A 24,677-nucleotide genomic window follows, 5' to 3' on the forward strand; every position below is an offset into this window, starting at 1 on the left:
GAAGCATTCTCTCCTGACATTTCACCCATATCTATGACAGGCATCCTCAGAGGTTGTGAGATACTGTATATATACCTCACAACCTCTGAGGATGCCTGCTATAGATGTGGGTAAAACATCAGGAGAGAATGCTTCTGGAACATGGCCATACAGCCCAAAAACACACACAACAAGCCCGATTGTTGCATTGCCACTATTGTGTGAGTTGAAGTTGTTTCTGATTTATGCCAACCCTGAGGTGAACCATCATTGGGCTTCCTTGGCAATATTTGTTCAGAGGGGAGTTGCCTTCCTCTGAGGCTGGGAGAGTGTGACCTGCTGAAGTTCACCCAGTGGGTGCCATGGTTGAGTGAAGATTCAAGCTCTAGCTTCTAGAGTCATAGTCCAATGCTCAAACCACTACAACTTCTTTAATTGTTATTAGGCTGATTTAAAAGCTTTCTCATTCTTCCGGTTCTTCTATAGTTTTACTGGTAATCAGAAGGCAATTGAAAATATTTGGTATGGTTTTTCAGTGATGGCAATTTATCATAATGTTTGAACTGAGAACAGTGATTATACTTTGTTTATCTGAACAGAATTGCTTTAATCTGTTCATTTAGATTGCGGGTGTCAAACTCATTTTCATCGAGGGCCACATCAGCCTTATGATTGCCTTCAAAAGGTTGTTGAATCCATAGACTGAGAATCTGTGGATACAACGGGCAAACTATATATTTTTAAATAATGGTCAATGTTCTTTAATTTTTACCAATTTGTGTACTTAGATGTTATTAGACAACAGCTCCAGTCACTTGATGATCCACCATGCAGACTGTAGATAATGGGTTTTGGATAAGGTTAAAGGACATTTTAAAGTCAGAGAACATATCCACAAGTTTTGTATCTAAATTCAGATCCCACTATCCTCACTAAACAGACCAAACTGCAGCCTTCCAGATGTTATTGTATCACAGCTCCCATTAGTTCCAGTCATTATGTCTAATGATGAGGAATACAGGAGTTGTAGTCCAACATCTGGGGATCACATAAATAACATGGCAGGCCGGATTTGGTCTATGGGCCTTGAGTTTGACACATGTGATGTAGACAGACATAATTAAAAACAATACCTGAGTTCACATATAACAGTAAACTATGATTAGTCAAAAGAGAAACCAAATGCTTTTGGTCTCCTCCATGCAGCGATGTTACAAGGGGAGAAGGAGAGTGGGAAACAACTTTCATGCTAAATTAGAGTTAGTGTTTCATACCCGTAACTGCAGAATGAACATTTCAGATAAATAGGTTACATTAGACAACTGTGGCTTGGCATCTAGCTTGTATAGATACTTATTGTGAGTACATGAAGCTGAAATGTACAGATTAATGTTATCTACTCAGTTTCTCTTATAGGTCAGACACTCCCCTCATGCTGAACAATCGGCTTATCCTCTATAGTAGCAGAATCCATTGTATCAAATCAGAGTGTACATCAAGCAAAGGACAAGAGTGACCAAGGAGTACGGATGCCAGAGGTTCCTGTAGGACAAGGAGTAAATTTAGCCAGATAAATGGGATTACATGCTAGTACATAGGATTATATTCAAGTACTGTAAGCTATAATCGATCAAAATCTGAGCAGTCCCAGCAGTTTTATGTAGATAGAGTATTACAAAAATAAACCTGCAGTTTAGAATCATATTCTTAGGGTTGAGATCAGATTATTATGCCCTTTTCTCTCATCTGGAAGTTCTTCTCATACATTTTATATCTGTTGTAAAGTATATTGCATACAATATACTCTCTCTCTCTCTCTCTGGATTATGAATGCATACAAATGCGTGTGTGTGTCAGCATATAAATGAAGAGATGATGTCTGGAATTCTGTTGATGGGGAAAATATAGGTTTTTTCAAGATGGAATTTAGCAAACATAAAACATAAAAAATTCCCACATTTAATATGTAAACAATGTTTGCACATTAGTGACACATGGCTAGCTATTTGCTGTCTGAAACAAATGTACATACTACCCCAAACTAGGTAAGCTACTCTGGCATCTGAGGTAGAACTTGACAATTCACTCTGTGAAAAAAAAAACAAAAATAAATTCAGGGATTAACAGTTTGTTGTCCTCATGTGGCATTAAAAATATGATGCTTAAACCAGCTGGCTAGCTCAGCGAAATGCTAGGTCTGGCCCTGGAAGTGAGGACTGATGTGGGCATGTGCCAGACATGCATGTTCAACATATAGTGAGGTGGAGAGTGCCATGGAGCCAATATTCAACTGTAGATCTTATTGCCCCATGCAAAGGATCGTTACCTTGTCGTATTGCTGGGATTTGCGCGCCTCTATTATGCCATGAGCTATACTGTAACCTATGGTTGTGAGAGCTGGACTATAAGGAAGGCTGAGTGAAGGAAAAAAGATGCTTTTGAATTTTGGTGCTGGAGGAAAATCCTGAGAGTGCCTTGGACCGCAAGAAGATCCAACCAGTCCATCTTCCAGGAAATAATGCCCAGCTGTTCACTGGAGGGAAGGATATTGGAGGCAAAGTTGAAATATTTTGGCCACATCATGAGAAGACAGGAAAGCTTGGAAAAGATCATGATGCTGGGGAAAATTGAAGGAAAAAGGAAGAGAGGCTGACCAAGGGCGAGATAGATGGATGGTATCCTTAAAGTGACTGGCTTGACCTTGAGGGAACTGGGGGCGGCAACAGCCGACAGGGAGTTCTGGGGTGGACTGGTCCATGAGGTCACGAAGAGTTGAAAACGACTGCGCGAATGAAGAGAGAGAGAAATCTGATTGACTTTTGTACATGGAATGAGAAAGGGGACATGAGTTCCACTTAAATTCCGGAGGAGACCACTCTGATTCAAGACTTCTTGAATGAAAGCAAACAACATTGTGGATTCATTACAGTCATTTAATCCTGCCAATTAGACAGAAGAGTGGATTATAACAAGTATTATGTTTCAGGTTCTAATGCAAGTCTATGGGGCAAGCCAAACAGTGACACATGGAAACACTGTGCCTGTTGGCAAACCCATGGACTGAATACGGGCCCAAGAAAGATTTTAGACAATGTATCTGGGATTGGGGGGATGGAACATTGTTGCATATTCTCTCTCTCTTTTTTAATGGTGTTGTGAATAATCCTGTTTGACACATGTTATCCAATGTCTTGAGCAGATCACAAAGATTAGAGGAAACCTGCAAATTCTTCATAGGATTAACATAAATAGGAGTAAATGCCAGAAATAATTGCTGTTGTTTTTGTCATGCACTTGCCTGTCAGCATTTCTCCTCTTTTTATTGTCGGCAGATTTTTACCCCCTTTGAACACTTTAATAGAATAATATGGGTTTGGGAGTAATTTATTCTTCATCAAGTAAAAACATTATTTAATATCCTTTGGCACTAAGGATAAGCTATAGATGAAGTTCTACAGATGTTTCTGGACTTCATGTCCCCAATCTCTCACTGTCCACTATGAGAATTCTGGCCAAAGACACTTGGAGAAGACAACTAGGAAAAATGTAGCCCTCAAACCCATATCAACTCCCTGTCTGCAATGCAAAATGTTACTGGATTAGAATAATTGATTCATATAATGTTAGGTGCATCTATGCTATAACTATCATGGCTCAATGTGATGGAATCATGGGAACTGTAGTTTTACAAGGTCTGTAGCCTTTGCTGCCAAAGAGTGGTAGTACCTCACTAGAGTACAATAGCAATGAGCCATGGCAGTTAAAGTGGTGTCAAACTGCATTCATTCTACAGTACAGATGCATCCAAATCCTTGGAGGAGACCTTGTTAGAGCTTTATGTTAAGGGTGAAATGTTCATCACTACAGGAGTTTTTTTTTCATGTCAGGAGCAACCTGAGTCACTTCTGGTGTGAGAGAATTGGCCGTCTGGAAGGACGTTGCCCAGGGGACACCCAGGTGTTTTTTAAAAAAATGTTTTACCATCCTTGTGGGAGGCTTCTCTCATGTCCCTGCATGGAGCTGGAGCTGATAGAGGGAGCTCATCCCTGCTCTCCCCGGGTGGGATTTGAACCTGGCAGCCTTCAGGTCAGCAACCCAACCTTCAAGTCACAAGGCTTTAACCCACTATGCCATCGGAGTGCTAAGGAGCCACAGTGGCACAATGGGTTAAACCCTTGTTCCAGCTGGACTGCTGACTTGAAAGTTAGATTGCTGACTTGAAGGTTGCTGGTTTGAATCTGTAAAATGGGATGAGCTCCCATCTGTTAGCTCTAGCTTGCAGGGGCATGAGAGAAGCCTCCCAGTAACACATCCAGGCATCCCCTGGGCAACGTCTCTGTAGACGGCCAATTCTTTCACACCAGAAGCGACTTGCAGTATGTTCTTAATCACTTCTGATATGATAAAAAAAACTGCAGGAGTATAGCAGACTTGCACAAGGTCGACTTAAGGCAGAACACCATATAGTACCTCAATTAACCCATCTAAATGCCTACCATATTGTTTGGTACATGTGGCACAAAATCTTAGAAACACCTCTCCCTGCCTCCAACAGAAAATATGCAACAACAATTACCTAATTTGAGGGCTGTTATGACATCCTAAATCTGTTTCCTGAACCAACTTCCTCACTTTGCCTAATGGTAGAGCTGTCCCTGATCTTACAGCAAAGCAAATAAATCATATTGTTAGTCCACAAAATGACCTTGCTTGTGTTTTTTTTTATGACATGTGCTGGTTCTTTCTTGTGTGGAATAACCAAATATTTTCTTGCCTGTTATGGCCAAGCAAGAGAGTATCTATTCGTATTTACAATATGAATGAAGTCGTTTTTCTTAATTCTGTACAGATTTATTTAGGTCACAATTTTCCAGCCTCTGCAAAGTTTGTGTTTTTTCTTTTTGTATATGATTTCCTTTTGTTCTCCCTTTCTTATTGATTTTTACGATATGGTCAATGCAGCTCCCAATAAAATGGAGAAGATCATATGTTTTGTATTCTGCAGGATTTAATGCAGTATATAAAGTTTAGCGAACAAATCTTTAGCAGCCCATGACTTGATTTGAGAGACGAGTCACCTGCTACTCCATTAGTACTTGGAAGATTATAAGCCTTGGAGATTTAGCGAAGGATTAGTAAATTGGAGAGTGTACATTATCAGGCAGGCTTAGACCTTGATTGTCTCTTGACTCATTTTCATTAGTGCTTTATTCAAAGATCGCTGGAATTATGTAACCGTGACGTTTCAGAGGAATCTGTCAGGAATCTGTTTGGTTTTTTTAAAAAACGCCTTTTCCAAAAGTTATTTTTATAACCCCCCAGCTTGCAATGTGGGTTACACATTTTGAAAAACAGCACTGTAGTTCAGTCAGGTTGCCGGGGCCAGATGCTTTCCAATGCTGCATCCAGAAGCAGGTGGTAGCTTTTTTCAGCGGTGCATTGAAAGAGGCAGGATGAAGTACAAGAAGTACATCACCATTCTTGAAGCTGCAATTGGGATCACCCCCCTCAATAAGAGGGAATTGTTACCTGTGGTTCGACATGCAAACCTTTGGCAGCATCCAGGGTAAGTTACACATTTGGTAAATGAATAATTGCAAAGGCAAATATTGACTCTGCGAAACCGTGTTCAAGGGAGCTGTGGGCATTGCCTGTAAATGGGAGAAACGTTTAATTGGGAAGCTGCAGGAACTGCACGTAGTTTTCTTGGTGGTGTGTATTTGTGGTGTTCTTGGCTGGCATATGGGTGGCTGGGATAAATAGGAGGAATTGTCAGTAATAGCTTTTAAGCCTCTGTGTAAACTTTTTAAAAACAAGGAACTTAGTAGATAAGCCCATGCAGACTTGAAGCAAGGGCAGATCAAGTGGGACTGTAACGGATTGCTCCTTGATTACTTTTTTCTGATGCTCACACATTTAATGATGTGGCTAGAATCTGGAAAGATGCTCACATTGCTGAACAAAGTAAATTGAATAGGCTTAGGGTCCTCCCTCCTCACAAAAAGCCTATTTTTTATTTCTGTGTTTGTGTTACACAGATATACAGCAAAAATGCTTCAATGTACCATTCATGTCTTTACAACCAGAGTCTCCTTCCCTTCCAGTTTCAGTGGTGGAGATGGGAATACAATGCACGTTTGTTATACACTGGCAATCTAGAATCATGTTATAAGGAATGAATGGGAAGTCTGCCTGCCATTGAAAAATATTTATGGTCACTGTGAAGATGCTGAATAATGTCTTTGACCAAATTGTTTAGATCCAACCCAGCAATAGCTGCTGTGGCCCGAGAGCCAGTGTGACCAAAAAGCTTACTTTCTTCATTACATGTTTTCCAAGAAATGCTGTATTTCTGTGTGCTTCAGAATGACAAGCCACTGTAGCATAAATTAAACTATAAAGATATACATGTACTCATTAAAGCAAAATCTTCATGACCTAGATGATTCAAGGCGTGGATTTTTAAAAAGTGATTTGCTGCAGAACAAGGTTATATGGAAAACTGAAGCAAGGTGTTGTTTCTCTTCTGCGATGCTCAGTTACAGTGAAGCCATGTTGTCTGAGTGTGATTGCGAGCTTTTTATACATTTGAATTCCTATAATTCATCTTGCTTATTGAGGCTGGGGCAAAGTGGGATATAAATAATGATAAATAATAATTTTCAGTGCTTATATTGCTTGTGTGTACATATAGCATATGTTTGTGTTCCTGTTCCTTTAGGTCTCATGTCTCCGGAGCCACAAATGTAACAGAGCTTTAGGGGTAATAAACTATCTGCAGAATTATGAGCTGGAAAGCCTATCTCTAAGCATGGATATATAGTGCTTTGTATCATAGCCCATTATATTAAGTGCCTAAAGTGCTAGGCACTGTACAAATAAAACACATTGAAGGTGGGGATGGACTGCAAGTGTTCCTTCTCCAATTTGGGATCCCCAAATCACAATCTGCTCCCCTTTTCTGACTTAGTTGTTAGCTGCAGCTTCACCATAGTCACCCATGCCGTGGAAGTGTATAATTGGAAAACCTTATCTTTTTTAGTTGCAATTCAAAGCAGTGTGGATTAAGCTCTGGAATAGCTTTTGCTGCAGCAATAGCATATACCAGCAGATTGTGGAAAACAAATCTGAAGTGGTCCATATGGCTCACACTCACAGCAGTTGCACTGCAGATACTACGGTACATTAATCTGTGTTTGATTTCTCCGCCAATGGATAAAGTTTTATTCCTTTGGTATTTTCCCAAGAGTTTTAAGCTCTTAACTTTTTCCCAATGCAGTGTTAATTTGTCAACTTAAGAAATATCCAAATATAACTGGTCCCACGCTAATGGTCCCACGCTGAAACCATTTTGTAGAATATTAGGGAATATTGATGCAGAGGTTTCAGTATTTTTGTTGTAAATGTCAAGCAAACTGAAACTATGCTTCATTCACTGTTAGGGAAGGGCAAAGTAAAGTTAATGGAAATAATTTATTGTGTTATCAGACTCAACTAAAAAAGTGTGATACAAGTTCTTGAGCAACAATTATAATGGTTTAGATGTAAAAAAAATCTGGCTTTATATGGATTTTTGTCTATCCATAGGATGGTAGTAATGTTAGAATTAGACAGGATTTTTGGGAGCATTTTGCAGCTCAATCTTGGTTTATGTAACTTACATGGTAGGGAATCCAGTGGGTGACTTGCTCTCCTTCAGTTATTGTCTCCAGATTTGGGGAATGAAATTCTTTTGACAAGAATGATGAAATTTGTGATATTCTTATCTGACAACTTTCTGATTTCCAGTCTCTTATGATTTCAACATGACTTCTCCCTGATTTGTTTCTCTCTCATGCTTTACTGAATACCCTTCGCAGCATTGAATTTATTCTATTGCACCAATACTGACTTGTCCATGTTTGTCTGTGCATCTTTTTTGCCCCATTCATCATTAAAAACAACACAAACAGCTTCTCTATTTTAAAAAACTGTGGTACCGTCTGGAGGTTCTGCATCTTCATAGTATGTCAAGATTTTAATATTTCTGCTTAATTTTAAGAAGAAAGAATCATATGATGTTAAAGATGTTAATCATGTGCAGAGAGTCCTTCTGTTATGCCAGCAGTTGCAATGTTTAGCTAGCTACAGAGAGATACAGGAAACAGTTCTTGAATACTCGCTCACATTTTCTGTCACTCCTGTTTGTTTCTGCTCTTAATTTTTTTTTTTGCAATATTTACAGAAAACTAATTTTCCTTTTTACTGCCTATCAACCTGCTGTCACTTGGTATCTCCTGGGCCTTCCTGCTTAGCCCACTTGGGAGGACAGTGATTTGTCACATTTCCATCACTGGACTCAAGAGGAGATTGAAATCCACTGCTGGACTCCACACCAAGCCTGGAGGCTTGACAATCATAATTAAATTCCCAGTTGCACCATTGCAAACCAGGAGTGAGGAATGTGTGGCCCTCTCTTGTTGTTCAAACGTCACAACTCCCATCAGCCCTCTTGAGTATACTCAAGGGAGAGGCATGATGAAAATTACATTGCAATAGCTAATGGAATATGCATTCTCCATTAGTCAGTTTGATGTAATAGTTTGAACATTGGACTCCAGAGACCAGGGTTCAAATCCCAACTCAACCATAGAAACTTACTGAATGGCCTTGGGAAAGTTACACTTTCTCAGCCTCAGGGGAAGGCAGGGGCAAAACCCCTCTTATCAAAATTCTGCAAAGAAAATAGGGTTGCCTTAGGATCACCATGTCCAAAATGACTTGAAAGGGCACAATAACATTGCATTCCCCATTTCTTCTGTAATGTATGGATCAGCTAAATGTTGCCTCACTGTAAAGTACAGGCATTGCCAAAGACCAGGAATGTTTTAGCTACACACCCAGGATTTAAACATCCTATGAGAAGTGTCCCTAGAAGAGTGGCTACCTTTAATTAATGGTAATGGAAACTCTTCCATTTTCTTTTGGGAGAAAGAAGCAATAATGAATGTGTCCGTGAAACTCTTTGTTGCACATAGATTTGATTTTTTTCCCTTGTGGTACGACTTCGTATACAAGGATCACAGCAGTAATCTTATTTAGCTCAGAACAGCCCTGAAACAACACACAGAGTAGAATGGCTGGGGATTTGAATCATCCCTCACAGATAAACCTGATATTCAACATGCTGCTCCACACTTGCCATTGTAAGAATAAAGTAAGGTGTGTGTGCTTCATGCTACAAGAATATTAAAATTATATATTCAGAGAACTTAAATTTTTAAAAATAGATCCTGCGTCCTGTCTAAATTTCTCCCAATTTGAATAAATGTTTCATATCTTATTTTGCAGAGTGCTGTATTTTTTGATACAGTTTTGAAAGGCACAAATTATTCCCAATTCCTAAGACCAGAAGTCAGAACAGGTAACTTATGCACATATGACTTCAAGTTGTCTTTTCAGTCTCCATTAACTTCATCTACAAAGAATACTCAAGAGACAATTTGCAATTGCCTCCCTTGAAAATTCAGCTTAGAGCACCTGGTGTTCTCATACCCAGTTACCAGCTAGGCCTCACCCTAATTACTTTCCAAGAACAGAAAGGATCCCGTGCCTTCAGTGTGTTGAGCTTCCAAAGAATAGATTATGTATCTCTAAAAATATACATTTTTATCAAATTTGTGTCCTACGTCTTCTGCAAATGACTCAAGGAAGGATGAATTATTGTCACCACTAGCACTTTATCTTCACCATAACCTCATGCAGTCAGAGACTGAGAGATGGTAACTTGCCTGGGTTACCCACTCAGCCATGAAATCCCCACTTTCATGGCTGAGTGGGAAATGATGTCACACACATATTAACAGTCACTCTAGATTGATTGTCTTCTCTGTTTTTGCCCTGGTAGCATTTGCTACACATGACCAATGCAACCCATAGCTTATTCACTGAGAAATACATTCCACCAGGATGGGCCATTTCTTTATATGCCTCATGCAGCATATGGTTGGATGGGAATTGTACACAAGTGCTGGAGGACAATTGTATGTACTACCTAGTCAATTTTGTAGGCCACTCTGAGTCCCTTCGGGTGAGAAGGGCAGGATATAAATGTTGGGAATAAATAAATAAATAAGTTGAACCTCCTAAATTGGCTCAATGCTGTCTTGGGTTCTTGAAGATGTTACCCTGCTGTCAGTGTTAAAATAAGATTTAATCACTAGCCAATCTATTTGATTTTTAAACATTGAATGGAAGTAGGGAGGATTTTGTTCTTAGGAAGCAAAATGGCTTAGGCCAGCCATTATCTTAATTGTGTCAGAAGTGAATTGAGAACATACTGCAAGTCGTTTCTGGGGTGAGAGAATCAGCTGTCTACAAAGACCAAAGTTGCCCAGGAGACGCCCCGATGTGTTACCATCCTGCTGAGAGGCTTCACTCATGACCCCGCATGGGAAGCTAATGGGAGTTCACTCTGTCTAGCAGATTTGAACCGCCAACCTACAGGTCAGCAGTTCAGCCAGCACAAGGGTTTAACCCAGGCATAGGCAAACTTCAGCTCTTCGGGTATTTTGGATTTCAACTCCCACAATTCGAATTGCCAATAAACGTAACAGCCAATAAAAGTTAACCCTGATGCAATCCCTGGTAAGAGGCACATGTCACCTTAAAAATATGATGTAAACTTTTTTAGCAGATTTTGGGAAGACATGAAGAAAAAGAGGCACACTATGGATGTTTTCTGAGTTTTACAACCTCAAACACCTATTTCTTTTATTTTTATCCGTAAATAATGGCTTTTAAATGGCATCCCTTTGGGGTGCTTCTATAAATTATAGCCTACATATTATAAATAGCTGCTGATGACAAAAATAAAATGTAATAAACTATAGCCTATAATAAAGGTTGAGGTGTTTTGGGTGTGAATCTGTCTCCTGCCAATCTTTTCTTAACCGAATTGTCTGCTCAGAATTAAATCCCATTATAACGCTACGGAGTGTTACTCTCGGGTAAGCAGGTCCAGATTTGTAGCCTAGCATTCCTGCTGGCTTCCTGTGACTTGAAAGATGGTACATCCACCTTGTAGCTCTGGAATGTACGCTTACAGAGCGGTACCACTTTATAAGTAGTAAAAAATAGGAAGCTGTGGTATACGCTGATTAAAACTACCCTTCCTTGAAATGGAATGTTTTTACTTTGGGAGAGGCAACAGGATGGAAGAAAACAAACCACTAAGAAATGTTTGTATCCTGACTCTGTTGAAATCTTTCTTTCCTACTGAAGACAAAACAAGGGTGAACATCTCTGTTTTCTGCAATGTACAATCTAGTACTCAGTCTAATTCATGGTGTACATTTCTGGCCTTATGTAAAAAAATATTTTATCAACAGGCTGTTTTGAAAAATATACTTATAGTGGTTATAGGTAGGTAAAGGTTTTCCCCTGATATTAAGCCTAGTTGTGCCTGTCTCTGTGGGTTGGTGCTCATCTCCATTTCTAAGCCAAAGAGCCAGCATTGTCCGTGGACACCTCCAAAGTCATGTAGCCAGCATGACTGCATGGAGCAACATTACCTTCTAACCGGAGTGGTACCTATTGATCTACTCACACTTGCATGTTTTCAAACTGCTAGGTTGGCAGAAGCTGGGGCTGACTGCAGGAGCTCACCCCACTCTCCAGATTCGAACTGCCAACATTTTGATCAGCAAGTTCAGTAGCTATGTGCTGTGTACAGATTACTTCAAGTTCTAGTGCAAGCAAAACTTCTAGTCTAAGCCTGCCTGTTTAACAATTATCTTGCAGTGATATTCCACTTCTGTCCCCTTTTTGGTCATCTTTCCTGACCCTTTAAGCAGCTGCATGACATATTACTGAAGCAAAATAAGAAACTTAACAGGGGTAGCTTCCCCCATAGAGACCATGAGTGAAAGGAAAAGCCCTCTGTATCCATGGCTCCTGTATCCACAAATGCCCCTTAAATAAAAAAAATAATGACCTTGCCATTTTATTTAAGGGACATCATTTTGTTACACCTTTGTTTATGCTGAGACATGAGCACCCAAAGATTTTGGTCTTCACTGAGGGCCCTGGAACCAAAACATTGTGGTAACAAGGACCCGCTGTAACCAATCAATTTTTACCTGACTTGTTATAGTCCCTCTATCAATGGAGAATCATAGAATCATAGAATAGTAGAGTTGGAAGAGACCTCATGGGCCATCTAGTCCAACCCCCTGCTAAGAAGCAGGAAATCGCATTCAAAGCACCCCCGACAGATGGCCATCCAGCCTCTGCTTAAAAGCTTCCAAAGAAGGAGCCTCCACCAGAAAAGCTTTGTGGTCCCAGCTTATGCAATCCTCTTTACCCATGTTCATTTTCTGCCATAACATAATTTCTTAGCACAATATCTGAATTTCAGAACAAAATATGTAAACAAAATAAGCATTGAATGTACTTGTACTACACTAGTTGATTTTCAAGAGATAGTGCTGAGCATTGAATTACCAATCTGGAGACCAGGGTTTGAATCCCTGCTCAGACATGAAATCCACTGGATGGACTTGGGCAAGTCACATTCTCTCAGCCTCAGAAAAAGGAAAACCTCTTCTGAACTAATCATGCCAAGAAAACCTTGTGATCAAGATGTCACAGGTCCGAAATGTATTGAAGATGAACAAGAACAGCATTGGTTTTCCTAATATAAAGAATGATAGTTTCTTTGGCACAGTGTACTTGGTGTGGCCCATGAATGCACATAGTGAGTCATTTCCTTTGTAAGTTTGCTCAAGAGTAATGAAGAATTAATTCCGAGAAAGCAAACCAATCAGTGAAGAGATTAAAGATAACATTAAAGCATACTTCTTGCAATTATTATTCTTTCCCATGTCTACCTGTAAAAAAAGGTAGAATTGCTCAATGATGCAGAAATAGTTGTTCCTTCATAGAATCATAGAATAATAGAGTTGGAAGAGACCTCTTGGGCCATCCAGTCCAACCCGCTGCCAAGAAGCAGGAAATCGTATTCAAAGCACCCCTACTTCCTTCCTTTTGTGCCACAGAGCTAAAGGTTCTTGCAGTTTTGTTCAAGGTGTGGCCAGGAAAGCATCAATGTTCCTCCAGCCGGTCTTTCACCTCTCCTGCTGTGACAAAGTGTACCAGGAGTCCGATTAGATTATCCTTTCAGTGGCAGTTATGTGTGATGAGTGGATGGACAGGGATTGAGGGGGAGCAAAGCTCCAGTGAGACAGATAAGCATAGCTGGCAGGCCTAGAATTAATTAAGAGCTGGAATTAAATGACATATGTCCCAGGGGGAAGTACCTGTTAGGCTTGGGAACAGAACAGACTAGGTGGCTAAGGAGAGTTGGTTAGTAGGTTTGGAGTTGTCTGTGAAGTGAATACACCCGACCTCCTTATGACCCTACTTGTATTAAGATGATAGGATTAAACATCTCTGAAGAGTGCTGGAGAAGCACAACAGGGTGGCAAAATTGGTTTGAGACAAAGCCTGTGTCCACAACCTATTTTCTAAGCTAGAACCCACAAGCAAGGTTTTTTTCCCTCATCAGCAATCATGTTTGTCAAGAGTGGCACTTGTTCCTCTTCTCCATCTTCCAAAATCCCATGACCATGTGACAGACCTCGCCGAGGATGGTGTGAATGTGACCTGTTTGGAGGACAGTCCAGATCAAGTATGGGAGAGTAGCAAAGGGGATGAGAAGGAAAGTAGAGTGAAGTTTCCTATCAGCAGTAGACATCTGGACAGTACGCTTAGCGCAGAGCCAGCCCTGCCATTAGACAGAGTAAGGCATCTGTCTTATGTATCAGTTGAAAAGACAGCAAATTGTTAGCTATTTGATGTGCGATTGGTATGTTTCTATCGAGAGGGATTTACAGAGAGCGTTTTGATTGGCTTTGAATACTATACATCTTGAAATGTGGGGTGGAGAGAGATGCCATTTGCTGATCACCTTCAGACAGGAAAATATTTTGAGCTTTCCCTTGTGGTGAGATGTATATTGTTTCATAGTCATAATTTATACATTTGTATCTAGTGCAGCAGGTTAAACCGCTGAGCTGAACTTGCTGACCAAAAGGTTGGCGGTTCAAATCCTGGGAGCAGGGTGAGCTCCCTCTGTTAGCACCATCTTCTGCCAACCTAGCAGTTTGAAAACCTACAAATGTGAGTAGATCAATGGGTAACACTCCGGTGAGAAGGTAACGGTGCTTCATGCAATCATGCCGGCCGCATGACCTTGGAGGTGTCCTTTTTGTTAATCCATCCCTTTTTATCCTTTTCGCAATGTAGAAGTAGCCACTGTATTCCAAATATAGTGGGTTTTGTTGGCTTCTAAGGCAGATGCACATAAAATTTATTTTAAGACTTCTTTTCTTGGTAACCAATGCAGGTGGTAGCGGTTATAAAATGTTTTTAACTTTAATTGCTTCTTTCTCATGCCCTGTGCATAAGACTAGAGCAGTTTTGTTGTTGCTACTGATAGCCAGAAAGTTTCTTTTTAAAAAGGAGCAACTTTCCCCATGAAAGTTGATTATGATGATGGCGCTGTATTGACACATCGAGCAATGCCATTCTAAAGATCTGCATTACTGTTTTGTTATACAGCAGGCCTTCCACTTTTGGATCCCATAAAATGTACAAAAGTTAAACCTGCAAATGTGGAGGTTTGTGGCTGACTGTATCTAAATAATATCAAAAACAATTTTAATGGGAATGAACACTGATAAGCACAATGAAAAATACTGTTAGGAATCTGTCCAAATAGTAATGATTTCAATATTCTTTTCTGGAATTGAACTGTTTGTTAACATACTTGTGACAGTTACATTTCAAAGTGTTTAGTGTTTCTTGCTTAACCTGAAGTAATTTATTTTAACATCTAACTATTACTTTTTATAATTATTAATTTAGGGAACCACCAACAATACCACCATCTCCTTGCGAGTGGGACTGGGAACACAGCTATAGATCAAGCCCAAGACGCATCACCGGAAATAGACTGAGAATACTGAAACGGGTCCGTTCTCACCAGGTACTTGTTAAGATTAGTTTCAGTCAGTGTTCACCTTCTACAGTTATTATACCATGTTTAAGCCTATCTAAAATCCTGTCTAGATGTGAAACTTTGTTTTCAAAACACATGGTACCATACACTGCAATCCTCAAAAAATTCTAGATATTGTAGCATTGTAATGAAGTGCAGAAACCATTCTATTGATATATTACCGCATTAAAGGGAAGCCTTCAAAGAATGAATGAAGCACAATGGTCTTACTCTGTTGGATGTTCCATCTTGGTAGAGTTACTGGATCTCTGCTCCAATTCCCCAGGTTTCACAGATAATTTCTGGGAAACAAACAGAGTTTCAAATTCTAGTTTTCATCAGGTGGGCCATAGACAAGAAACATGATGGTATTAAAACCTTTTGTCAGGCTGGCAACAGTCTGCCTGTGTAGATTGCTGCACTTCACAAAATTTAATCAATGCAATTCAAGTTTTACTATGTACGAAATCAGTTAAATTTGAGCAAGAAAAAAAACCTGTTCATTTGCATGTCCATTTGTTTACAAGCCATGAGCAAATGGTTGCTACTTGGTGTATAACGCTTAATGATATCACCATTCCCTGTCTCAATGACATACTAAAGCCATCCCTAAGTGTCAGGTTTTGACCTGGCAGTCTCAGGGCCTTGGATGATCCATACCTAGCAAACCTCCATGTTGAGCAAAACGATCCAAACTATAGAGTCATAGACCTGGAAAAGAACACAAAGGCCATTCAGTCCACTTCCCTCCTATGCAGATGGCCATGTGAACTCCTTTTTAAAAATCTCAAGGGAAGGAGATTCTACCACACTCTGAAGCAACATATTCCTCTGTTGAACACCTCTTATTATCAAGGTGTTCCTTCTAACATTTAAGTGGAATCTCTTTTCCTGTAGTTTAAATCCATTGCTCCATGTCCTATGCTCTGGTGCAGCAAAAAAAAAAAAACCAAGCTTGCTCCATCTTCAATATGACATCCTTTCAAGTATTCAAACATGGCTGTCATGTCACTTCTTTACCTTCTCTTCCCAAGGCAAAACATGCCCAGCTCTCTAAACTGCTTCTCAGAGGGCATAGTCTCCAAACCTTTTACCATTTTAGAGGTCCTCCCCGAGACACGGTCCAGCTTGTCAATATCCTTCTTGAATGGTGGTGCCTAGAACTAGGCACAATACTCTGGGCCAGATCTGACCAAAGCATAATAATACTATTATTTCCTTCAATCTGGATCTTGCACTCATTGATGCTGCCTAGAATGGCTACTCATATTTTCTGGCAAGAACACCAACATATAACATGTTACAGGTGGCGGCAGCAGCTTTCTCATCATCCATATTCAGTAGTCTTAAGTAGGCAATGAAGCAGAACTCTAGGTCTGTCCAAAAAAACACCCCTGTTCACCAAGTTCCTGTTTGCTAAGCTCCAGAGACTAGGGCTGCTCTAGATACTATAGGAGTTAGTGGCTGCTAGTCCCTTTCTCCAATGAAGTCTCTGACTCACCAGTTTGCTTGCTTGCTTTCTCCTTCTATATTTCCTCAGGTCACCTGTCAACTTCTGTTTGACCCCATAAATTTAATTGGATTGGTTTACCATTATTTTTCTCTGAATAGAACTTACAGCATTTGGTATTTGTTGGTCTCCCATTCAAGTGTTATCCAGGCCTGACCCTGCTTAGCTTTCAAAATTATGGTATTGAGACCACTAGCCCATCAAAAGTTGTGATTTTCCATCAATTTACCTGAAGGTTGAGAACTACTAAAAGGTTTGGAGACCATTCAAATGAGGTTGGATTACAACTCCTACTAACCCCAGCCAGATAGCCAGTGGGAATTGTAGTCCAACTGTTGGAGATGAAAGAGATGCAATCTAGCTCATTTGAATGAAGTTGATAGAGAGTTAGATTTCTTCACATTCTCACAACTATTCTTATCAGGTCAGTCTTTGCTGCCCTTCCTTCTGAGACCCTTAGGGACTGATTAATTTTTCCTGCTTCTTCTCAAGATTTGACAGATCCTTATCTGAGGGTAAGACACTATTTTGGGTTTTCTCCAAAGAGAAAGGATATGCCAATTTCTCTGACCATCGCCCCTCCCAATGGCAAATGAACAACAACATAGCACAAAAAACAGTGTGACGTGGAAAGGACGGAGACCAAGACGTATTTGCAAAATATAGTCCTAGATATTAAAAATGCAGACCTTGAGCTGCTCATGTATCTTGAACAGACCTCAGGTTTCATGAGAAGTTATTTTCCAAAACCAAAACCATGGTGACCAGTACTCTCTGCTTACCAAACTGTTTGAAAATGCTCACTATACAATTGCAGGTTCTCTTATGCATCCTTTTACTGCCAGGCATTAGGAAAGTAGAGAGGCAACTGAGTTTTTTACTCTCCTGCACAAATAGAGGATGAGGTGCTTTTCTAGACACTCTGGCAATAAAAGGAATTGATGGCTACAAGGAAGATGTTGTCACCAGGGCCATGATCCTGTTGACTGCTGTAAAGGAAATATTGCTTTGTTATAAGCAGCAGTTTTCTCACAGAGAGCTGACACTTTTTATTAGTTTGAAAAGGCTTTGAGAACAGGACTTTTATGTTTGGAAAAGTTCTGCTTATTTTGTTTGTGACCTTAAAAAACCTGATTACTGCAAAAGAAGAGATTTGGATGTCATGGGAGCTTGACTCTAAGTGACAGGATAGCAAGAGGAGCTTTTAAATCTAAAGTCATATAAATGTCATCAATGATGTGGAGCCAAGAAGAAAATATGCACCAAATTAACAGTACAAAGTAAACAAAATATAATCTTAAAATAGTTCCCCTTCCTCAAGGAATACTTTTATTTAAAACATTGTTTCTCTGAACACTTGAGATGGAGGTATAGATTCCCAGAGAGTTAACTAAGTGGGAAAATAAAGCAATGACCCTACAAATAAAGTGCAAAGTTTTGATCCTGCAATATGAAGAAGCTATTGCAGACTCTTCAGTCAAACTACACAATTCTTGGCACTAATCACTGGAGGAGAACTGTTGGAGAGCATCTAAACTTAAACCAAGCTTTAGCCCAGTGGTTCCCAACCTGTGGACCATGGACCACCAGTGGTCCACAAGAACTAAAATATGGTCCATGGCCTCACCTTTAGTACTACGGATAATAACACAACCCAATAAAAAAGAATTCGTGGTGTCTTCATTTTTAGGCCTGTTCCTGGACTTATTGGGGTGTTGATTCAGAAAATTGCATTGAATAGACCACATCAGCTCTAGATTATTAAATATAGTTTTCAGTGGGTGAGCAGATGACGACTACTTGATGGCATATGTTCTGTATCAGAAACTAAATCAAATCTAAAGTGGACCAAAAGCCTTTTGGTACTAATGTTGGAGAGTGGTCCCTGGTCAAAGTGGTCCCTGGTTTTAAAAAAACATCGGGAACCACTGTTTTAGTTCAGTGATTTCTATTACAGGAGCTAGATATGAGTCTAGCACTGGCTTGGTCAACCAAATGGCTGGCTTTTCGCCAATGTGTCCTGGGAAAAATATTCTGCCTCTTTTGGCGTATGCCCTGTGACTCTTGATTGATTCCTCATTGCCATGAGTTGGAAAGAATGTTTTCTGGGAAAGAGCCTCCTTTCACAGAAGTAGTGTGTTTAAGATGTGTGTTCTTATGTGTATAGAATGTTTTCTTTATTGAATTTGAAGATGTTTTATTGTGTGGAAAGAATCTGGTATTCTTAAAAGTAAAACTAGGACACTAAAGTGATGATAACTGGGATAATAACTGATTTCCTTTTCTGGAAAAAAAAACTTCACTTTGCTTTGGGAAGAAAAGATAGAAGGCATGGATTAGACAACCTGAGTGAGATAGTTGCTAAAAATATCATTTTATTGCCCTATCTTATTTGGTCTTGTACTGTGTGTTCTTCAGTTCTAATCATCCAAGTCTGAAATAGATACATTGCCCTGGCAAGAAAAAAAATGTCTATTGTGTAAAAGGAAATGAAACAAATGAAGTCACAGTGACAACTGAGATTGACTCAAGCTGAGATCAAGAGACAATGTGTGACAGTAACTCATAATTTTAAAAGCAAGTTCTTTCAAATTGTTTTGTAACCTTCTAAGATCAGTGCTTTAGTGGAAAATCTATCCTCCAAGTCAGAATGTCAAACTGGGACTGATGAAAATTATAGTCCAAAATTATCTTAGAATACTGTGAAGAAAGATTGATATGGAAGACTGATATACATATCTTTGCCTTTGATGATGAAATATATGACTTTATCACACAAGGCTACTGAAGCGCAATTGCAGCAGGATAAACATATTTTTAATAGAGATTACTCAGGATGTCATGGTTCTGCCATAGTCGCATTGGGATGGAATTGTAATTGGATTGTCTCTTTTCAAGGAAGGGACAATCCCATCAATGAATTCAATATCATTGTTATTCTACAGATCTTCCTTGTGCGATAATTTTCTTTTACTGCAGTTCTGATGTAGGAATCTCTTGTGAAAAAGCTGTAATTGTGCAGTTGCAGCAAAACAGGAGAGAAAGAATAAAGTGATGAAGAAATGGTAGATTGTGTGTCTCCTGGTGGTTATTAAGCAGGAGATGTTGACTTAATTCGGTCCCTCTGTCTGGATACCACTGTTTACAAATTTCCCTGCCACTACCTGGTAGTTTTGTTGCTTTCAATGATGACTAGCAGTGCTTTTCAGAGTTTATGTTCTCTGCTGGATATCCTGTGATGGTCCTGGAATGAATTAACATGATAGCTCCAACCACTTAGTTCCTGAGTCACATGCTGCAGATTATGGGACACAGACCTCATTTGCATAGGTCAGATGATTTTTGAAAATTGAGATTTAATTATTTGGGGAGGTACTGTACCATGCAGTAAAATAGGTTTGATAAGACTTTGAAGGCAACAAAGTTAGCAAGGAAAATAATTTTGAGCACGTATTAGGTACTTTGATGTGAGAACAACAAACCTTTGATAGAATCTAGACAAAACATATTGAAAAGGATAACTTATGGCCTTTCTTCATGGGCCATAAACCCCAAATCAGGTCAGAAGTCACTCCTGGGCATCCAGAAAACATCCAGAAACTTCCAATTTCTAAAGCATAGCGGTAGTAAAACTTGTTACCCTGGATTTACCTCACATTAGCAGAGGTTGGGGGATGCTCTGGAACTTCCTTGCACTCCAGAGTTGCTGTGAACAGCAGGGCCATTTCTGATTCAGGACCAGTTCTGCTGTTTAGCCAGGGCCAGTGCTGCCATCCTATCTCCACCCCCCCCCCCCCCCCCCGTACTCTGGAGCATGGGGAAAAGGGGATGGCATTAATCTTTGCTCTTGTTTGTTGTTGCAGTGGCAGCCATAGAGCTCAGGAGAGCCTCTGGCCGATGCTGGGTAACTTTGCCGGTGTTAGCAAAGGCGCCTTGGGAACTTGGAGAGAGGACGGGGTTACTCTTCTCTTTCTTCCCTCCTCTCTCTGTTTGCTGACATTGACAAAGGTGCCCAGCAATGATCAGAAGCTCTCTGGCCTCTGCTATGGTGACAAAACAGCAGCAAAGATAAGGATGACATCCTACGGGTCGAACCAAGTACATCCTGATTGGGAAGTGAAGAGGTGAAAACATCTTGGCAGAATCCAGGACTGGTCTAAAGTAGAATGCTTGCCACTGGTCCGAGATTCAGCTACCCATGTAAAATGGCTCTTAAAGATGCTTTTAAAAACACCCTAATGTAATACTTCAATACTGAATCACAGTTTTTAAAGAAGGACACGCTCTCATTTGAGGCTGACTCCCTCAAATTAATTACATCATCTAACACACATTTCCAGTTTCTGGTTTTCAGCTTTCCCCAATCTGGTGCCAAGATGTATTGGACTGTATCTCCCATCAACTTCAGTCATAGTGACTAAGCGGGGTTGTAATCTAATACATTTGAAGTCCACCAGGTTGGGAAAGGTTGTCCCAATAATTATTCTGCTAAAGTGTACTGATACCTATTCTTCTCAATTTGGGGATTGGCAAGGGGTCACGGTGCAGTGGTTTGAGCACTGGACTATGCCTCTGGAGACCTGGGATCAAATTCTCACTCTGCCATAAAATTCACTAGTTTTTTTTATGTAAAGAGTGACTTGAGAAACTGCAAGTCGTTTCTGGTGTGAGAGAATTGGGCATCTGCAAGGGAACTGCCGGATGTTTTACCATCCTGTGGGAGGCTTCTCTCGTGTCCCCAGATGGGAAGCTGCAGCTGACAGATGGGAGCTCACCCTGCTCCCTGGATTTGAACCACCAACCTTTGGGTCAGCTGTCCTGCTGACACAAGAGTTTAACCGATTGCGCCACCAGGGGCTCCTACTACCCTGTTTCCCCTAAAATAAGACATTCCCAGAAAATAAAACCTAGTAGAGGTTTTGCTGAATTGCTAAATATAAGGCCTCCCCTGAAAGTAATACCTAGCAAAGTTTTTGTTTGGAAGCATACCCAATGAACAGAACACCAGAGCATGCAGGATCGGTAAATGTATGTACCATAAAGTGTTGTACATAGAAATATTGGTAGTAACAAGAAATTCTTGATAGGATTCACAGTTTGTCTGGTTATGCTGGTTTATGATAACTACTGTACAGTATATAATAAATGTTTATTTTTTTTTGTTCAACAATAAATGTGAATTCTTCTTCATGGAAAAATAAGACATCCCCTGAAAATAAGACCTAGTGCATCTTTGGGAGCAAATATTAATATAAGACACTGTCTTATTTTCGGGGAAACATGGTAGGTAACTTAAGGCAAGTCACAATTTCACAGTCTCAGAGGTAAACCTCTTCTGAACAAATTGTGCAAGAAAAGCCTGTGATAGGATGGCCGTAGATTGGAAACAACTTAAAGGCACGCAACACGAGTCAGCCTCTCTATGTGAGCTATTGCCAGCAATAGCCCATTCCATATTTTTCCATCTTGCCCCTCTTTGTAGGAAATGAGATCCCACCACCTCCTTTTAAAAACTCATCATACACATGCTATGTAATGGGCATCTTCCAGTGTCCCCCCCCCCACCCCCAATTTCATTTTTATTCTCCCGTTTGTCTGCAGGTTTGTGAAGGGCAACACAGACTCCTGACTAGGTCTGAATCTATCAAAAACAATTTCACAGCTCTTGTCTCACACATTGAACTTACAGTGTCACATGCCGTTACTCCCTTGCCACTGCTTCCAGTGCACTTTTAGGATGAGAGGGAAGGGTTACGTCTAGGTAGCATACATCCAACACTACATCCATACTGTAGAACTAATGCAGTTTGATGCCACCGTAACGGTCATGGTTCAATAATATGGAATAATGGGAGTTGTAGATTTCATGAGGTATCTGCACCAGCACAATTTGGCAGAAAAGGCTAAAGACTTTGAAAAATGATATATAGCAATAAGCTGTAGCAGCATCACTGCATTGATTCAGGAGTGTGGATGCACCTTTAATAAGGAAGCCAACTTACAGAAGTCAGGGAGGAATACTTCAGAATAGACATATACAGTATAGGCTTACAACCTAAGCCACTTCTTGTGGTTTCCAGAATTCAGTAAATTGATTTTTTTTTCAAAACCACATTTACTAGAATGCAAGTTGCTCAACAGTTTCCTCTCAGGTTATAGAGGTTTCAGGAATCTGAGGAAAGTCATAGGGCACATCTACTCTGTAGAACAGGTATGAGCAAACTTCGGCCAGTAGGCTGTTAGGAATTGTGGGAGTTGAAGTCCAAAACACCTGGACGGCCCGAGTTTACCCATACCTGGTATAGATGCACCCAGAGATGAAAGCCTTTAAAACAGTGGTTCTCAAGCTGGGAGTCCCCAGGTGAGTTGGCCTACACTCCCAGGAATCTCAGCCAGTTTACCAGCTGTTTCTGGGAGTTGAAGGCCAAAACATCTGGGGACCCACAGTTTGAGAACCACAACTCCAGGGATTCCATTGCATGGCTCAATCCTGGGAGATGTGGCTGCAGAAGAGAAGGCTAAGAGGAGACATGATAGCCATGTACAAATATGTGAGAGGAAGTCATAGGGAGGAGGGAGCAAGCTTTTTTTTCTGCTGCCCTGGAGACTAGGACACGGAACAATGGCTTCAAACTACAGGAAAGGAGATTTCACCTGAACATCAGAAAGAACTTCCTCACTGTGAGAGCTGTTCGGCAGTGGAACTCTCTCCCCCGGACTGTGGTGGAGGCTCCTTCTTTGGAGGCTTTTAAGCAGAGGCTGGATGGCCATCTGTCGGGGGTGCTTTGAATGCGATTTCCTGCTTCTTGGCAGGGGGTTGGACTGGATGGTCCATGAGGTCTCTTCCAACTCTACTATTCTATGATTCTAAGGTTCATAGCCTTCATTGCCAAAGAGTGCTGGTCCCTCCACAAATCCTGGGATTCCATAGCACTGAGCCATGGCAGTTAAACGAAGGAGGAGTTGTTTAAAGCTCCGGCAGGGCCGGCCCCACTATGGAGGCCACGTGAGGCCGCCGCCTCGGGCGCAGGTCTGGGGGGGCGCCGTCAGGCTGGGCGGGAGGCGGGGCACCGCCCTGACGGTGCCCCGCCTCCCGCCCAGTTCGCCCTCGCCCGTCTGGCCTTTTCTAGCTGGCCAGACTGCAGCGGAGGTCCCTCCAGGCTGCGATTGCGGCCTGGAGGGACCCCCGCTGCAGTCTGGCCAGCTAGAAAAGGCCAGACGGGCGAGCGGGAGTAGCGCGGGAGGCGGGGCCAACTCTGGCCCCGCCCCCCCACCCAGCGTGCCCTGGCCCCGCCTCTCATGCAGCGTGGGAGGAGGGGCCAGGGCACGCTGGGCAGGTGGCGGGGCCAGGGCGCGGGAGGCAGGGCCGGAGGCGGGGGCGCTTTTCAGCACCCCCGCTTAACATCAAAAATTATCTCCGGCCGGCCCTGAGCTCCGGACAATGCGGTTGCTGTTGCCCGTTTTTGGTCTAAAACTATTTAGTTGCTTGTGATTTCCTTTTTTCATCATTTTAAAATGTATTTGTTATGCAGTGCTTTTGACACGAAATAAAAATGGCAGTTAAAGTGATGTCAAACTGCGTTAATTCAACAGCGTGCATATACCCCGCCTTTATACTTTGGTGGCCAGTCTCTGCGTTCCCACTCCTTTGCAAAACTTCTTCCCATCCTCATCTTCTCTTTCCTTCTCTCCTCCTCCTCCTCTTCGCACACCCCCTCCTTAATTCCCCCGGGGTCTCCCTGGAGTGGTGCCCGAAGGCCGAGGCCCTGAGTGGCTGGTGCCCCTGCCTCCCTCGCATCATGTGAGGCGCCTGCAACTAGCCCACCCTCGCCTGCCTGGCCCACTCCGCGTCCCAGAGGGAAAGGCAGGCGCGCGCGCGATGTTGCAATGGGAGCAGCCCAGGGTTCCGCCGGGAGCGAACCAATCGCGCCCAAAGGGGGGAGGGAACAGGTCGGTACCATCTCCCGCCGCCGCCGCCGCCGGCTCCCGCTTTTTCCCTACCTTCTCGCTTTCCTCCCTGCTGCGCGTTTCTCTTCCAGTTTGTCCGCAGTGCTAGAGACATGCGTAGGCGCGAACGGCATGGGGTAACTCTCATAAACTCCCCCCTTTTTTCCCCCCGGAATGGTAGCGCCGGCTGAAGAATGGCTT

The 24,677-nt window shown here is 41.5% G+C and overlaps 1 protein-coding gene and 1 long non-coding RNA gene across 5 annotated transcripts in view; one reads left to right on the top strand and one right to left on the bottom strand.

Annotated features, from left to right (window-relative positions):
* tjp2 (tight junction protein 2) overlaps positions 1–24,677 on the top strand; it is a 95,501-nt gene that overhangs the window by 14,232 nt on the left and 56,592 nt on the right. For 2 of the 4 annotated variants that reach the window (XM_062971972.1, XM_062971968.1), the window contains one exon: positions 14,887–15,007. Coding sequence is in view for 1 of the 4 variants with exons in the window: in XM_062971969.1 (XP_062828039.1) it covers positions 24,417–24,479 (63 nt within the window). In the remaining 3 variants the exon portion in view is untranslated. Of the gene's footprint in view, positions 1–14,886; positions 15,008–24,359; positions 24,480–24,591; positions 24,614–24,677 lie in introns of those variants that run through there. The other 2 variants (XM_062971969.1, XM_062971971.1) reach the window with 2 other exon arrangements.
* LOC107982377 (uncharacterized) lies at positions 68–24,669 on the bottom strand. Its single transcript, XR_001729889.2, has 3 exons — positions 24,531–24,669; positions 15,251–15,321; positions 68–1,521 (listed from the first exon to the last, which is right to left on the bottom strand). It is a non-coding gene; the product is annotated as an uncharacterized LOC107982377 (long non-coding RNA).

The sequence above is a fragment of the Anolis carolinensis genome, chromosome 2 (assembly GCF_035594765.1).
Source record: "Anolis carolinensis isolate JA03-04 chromosome 2, rAnoCar3.1.pri, whole genome shotgun sequence".
NCBI lineage: Eukaryota > Metazoa > Chordata > Lepidosauria > Squamata > Dactyloidae > Anolis > Anolis carolinensis.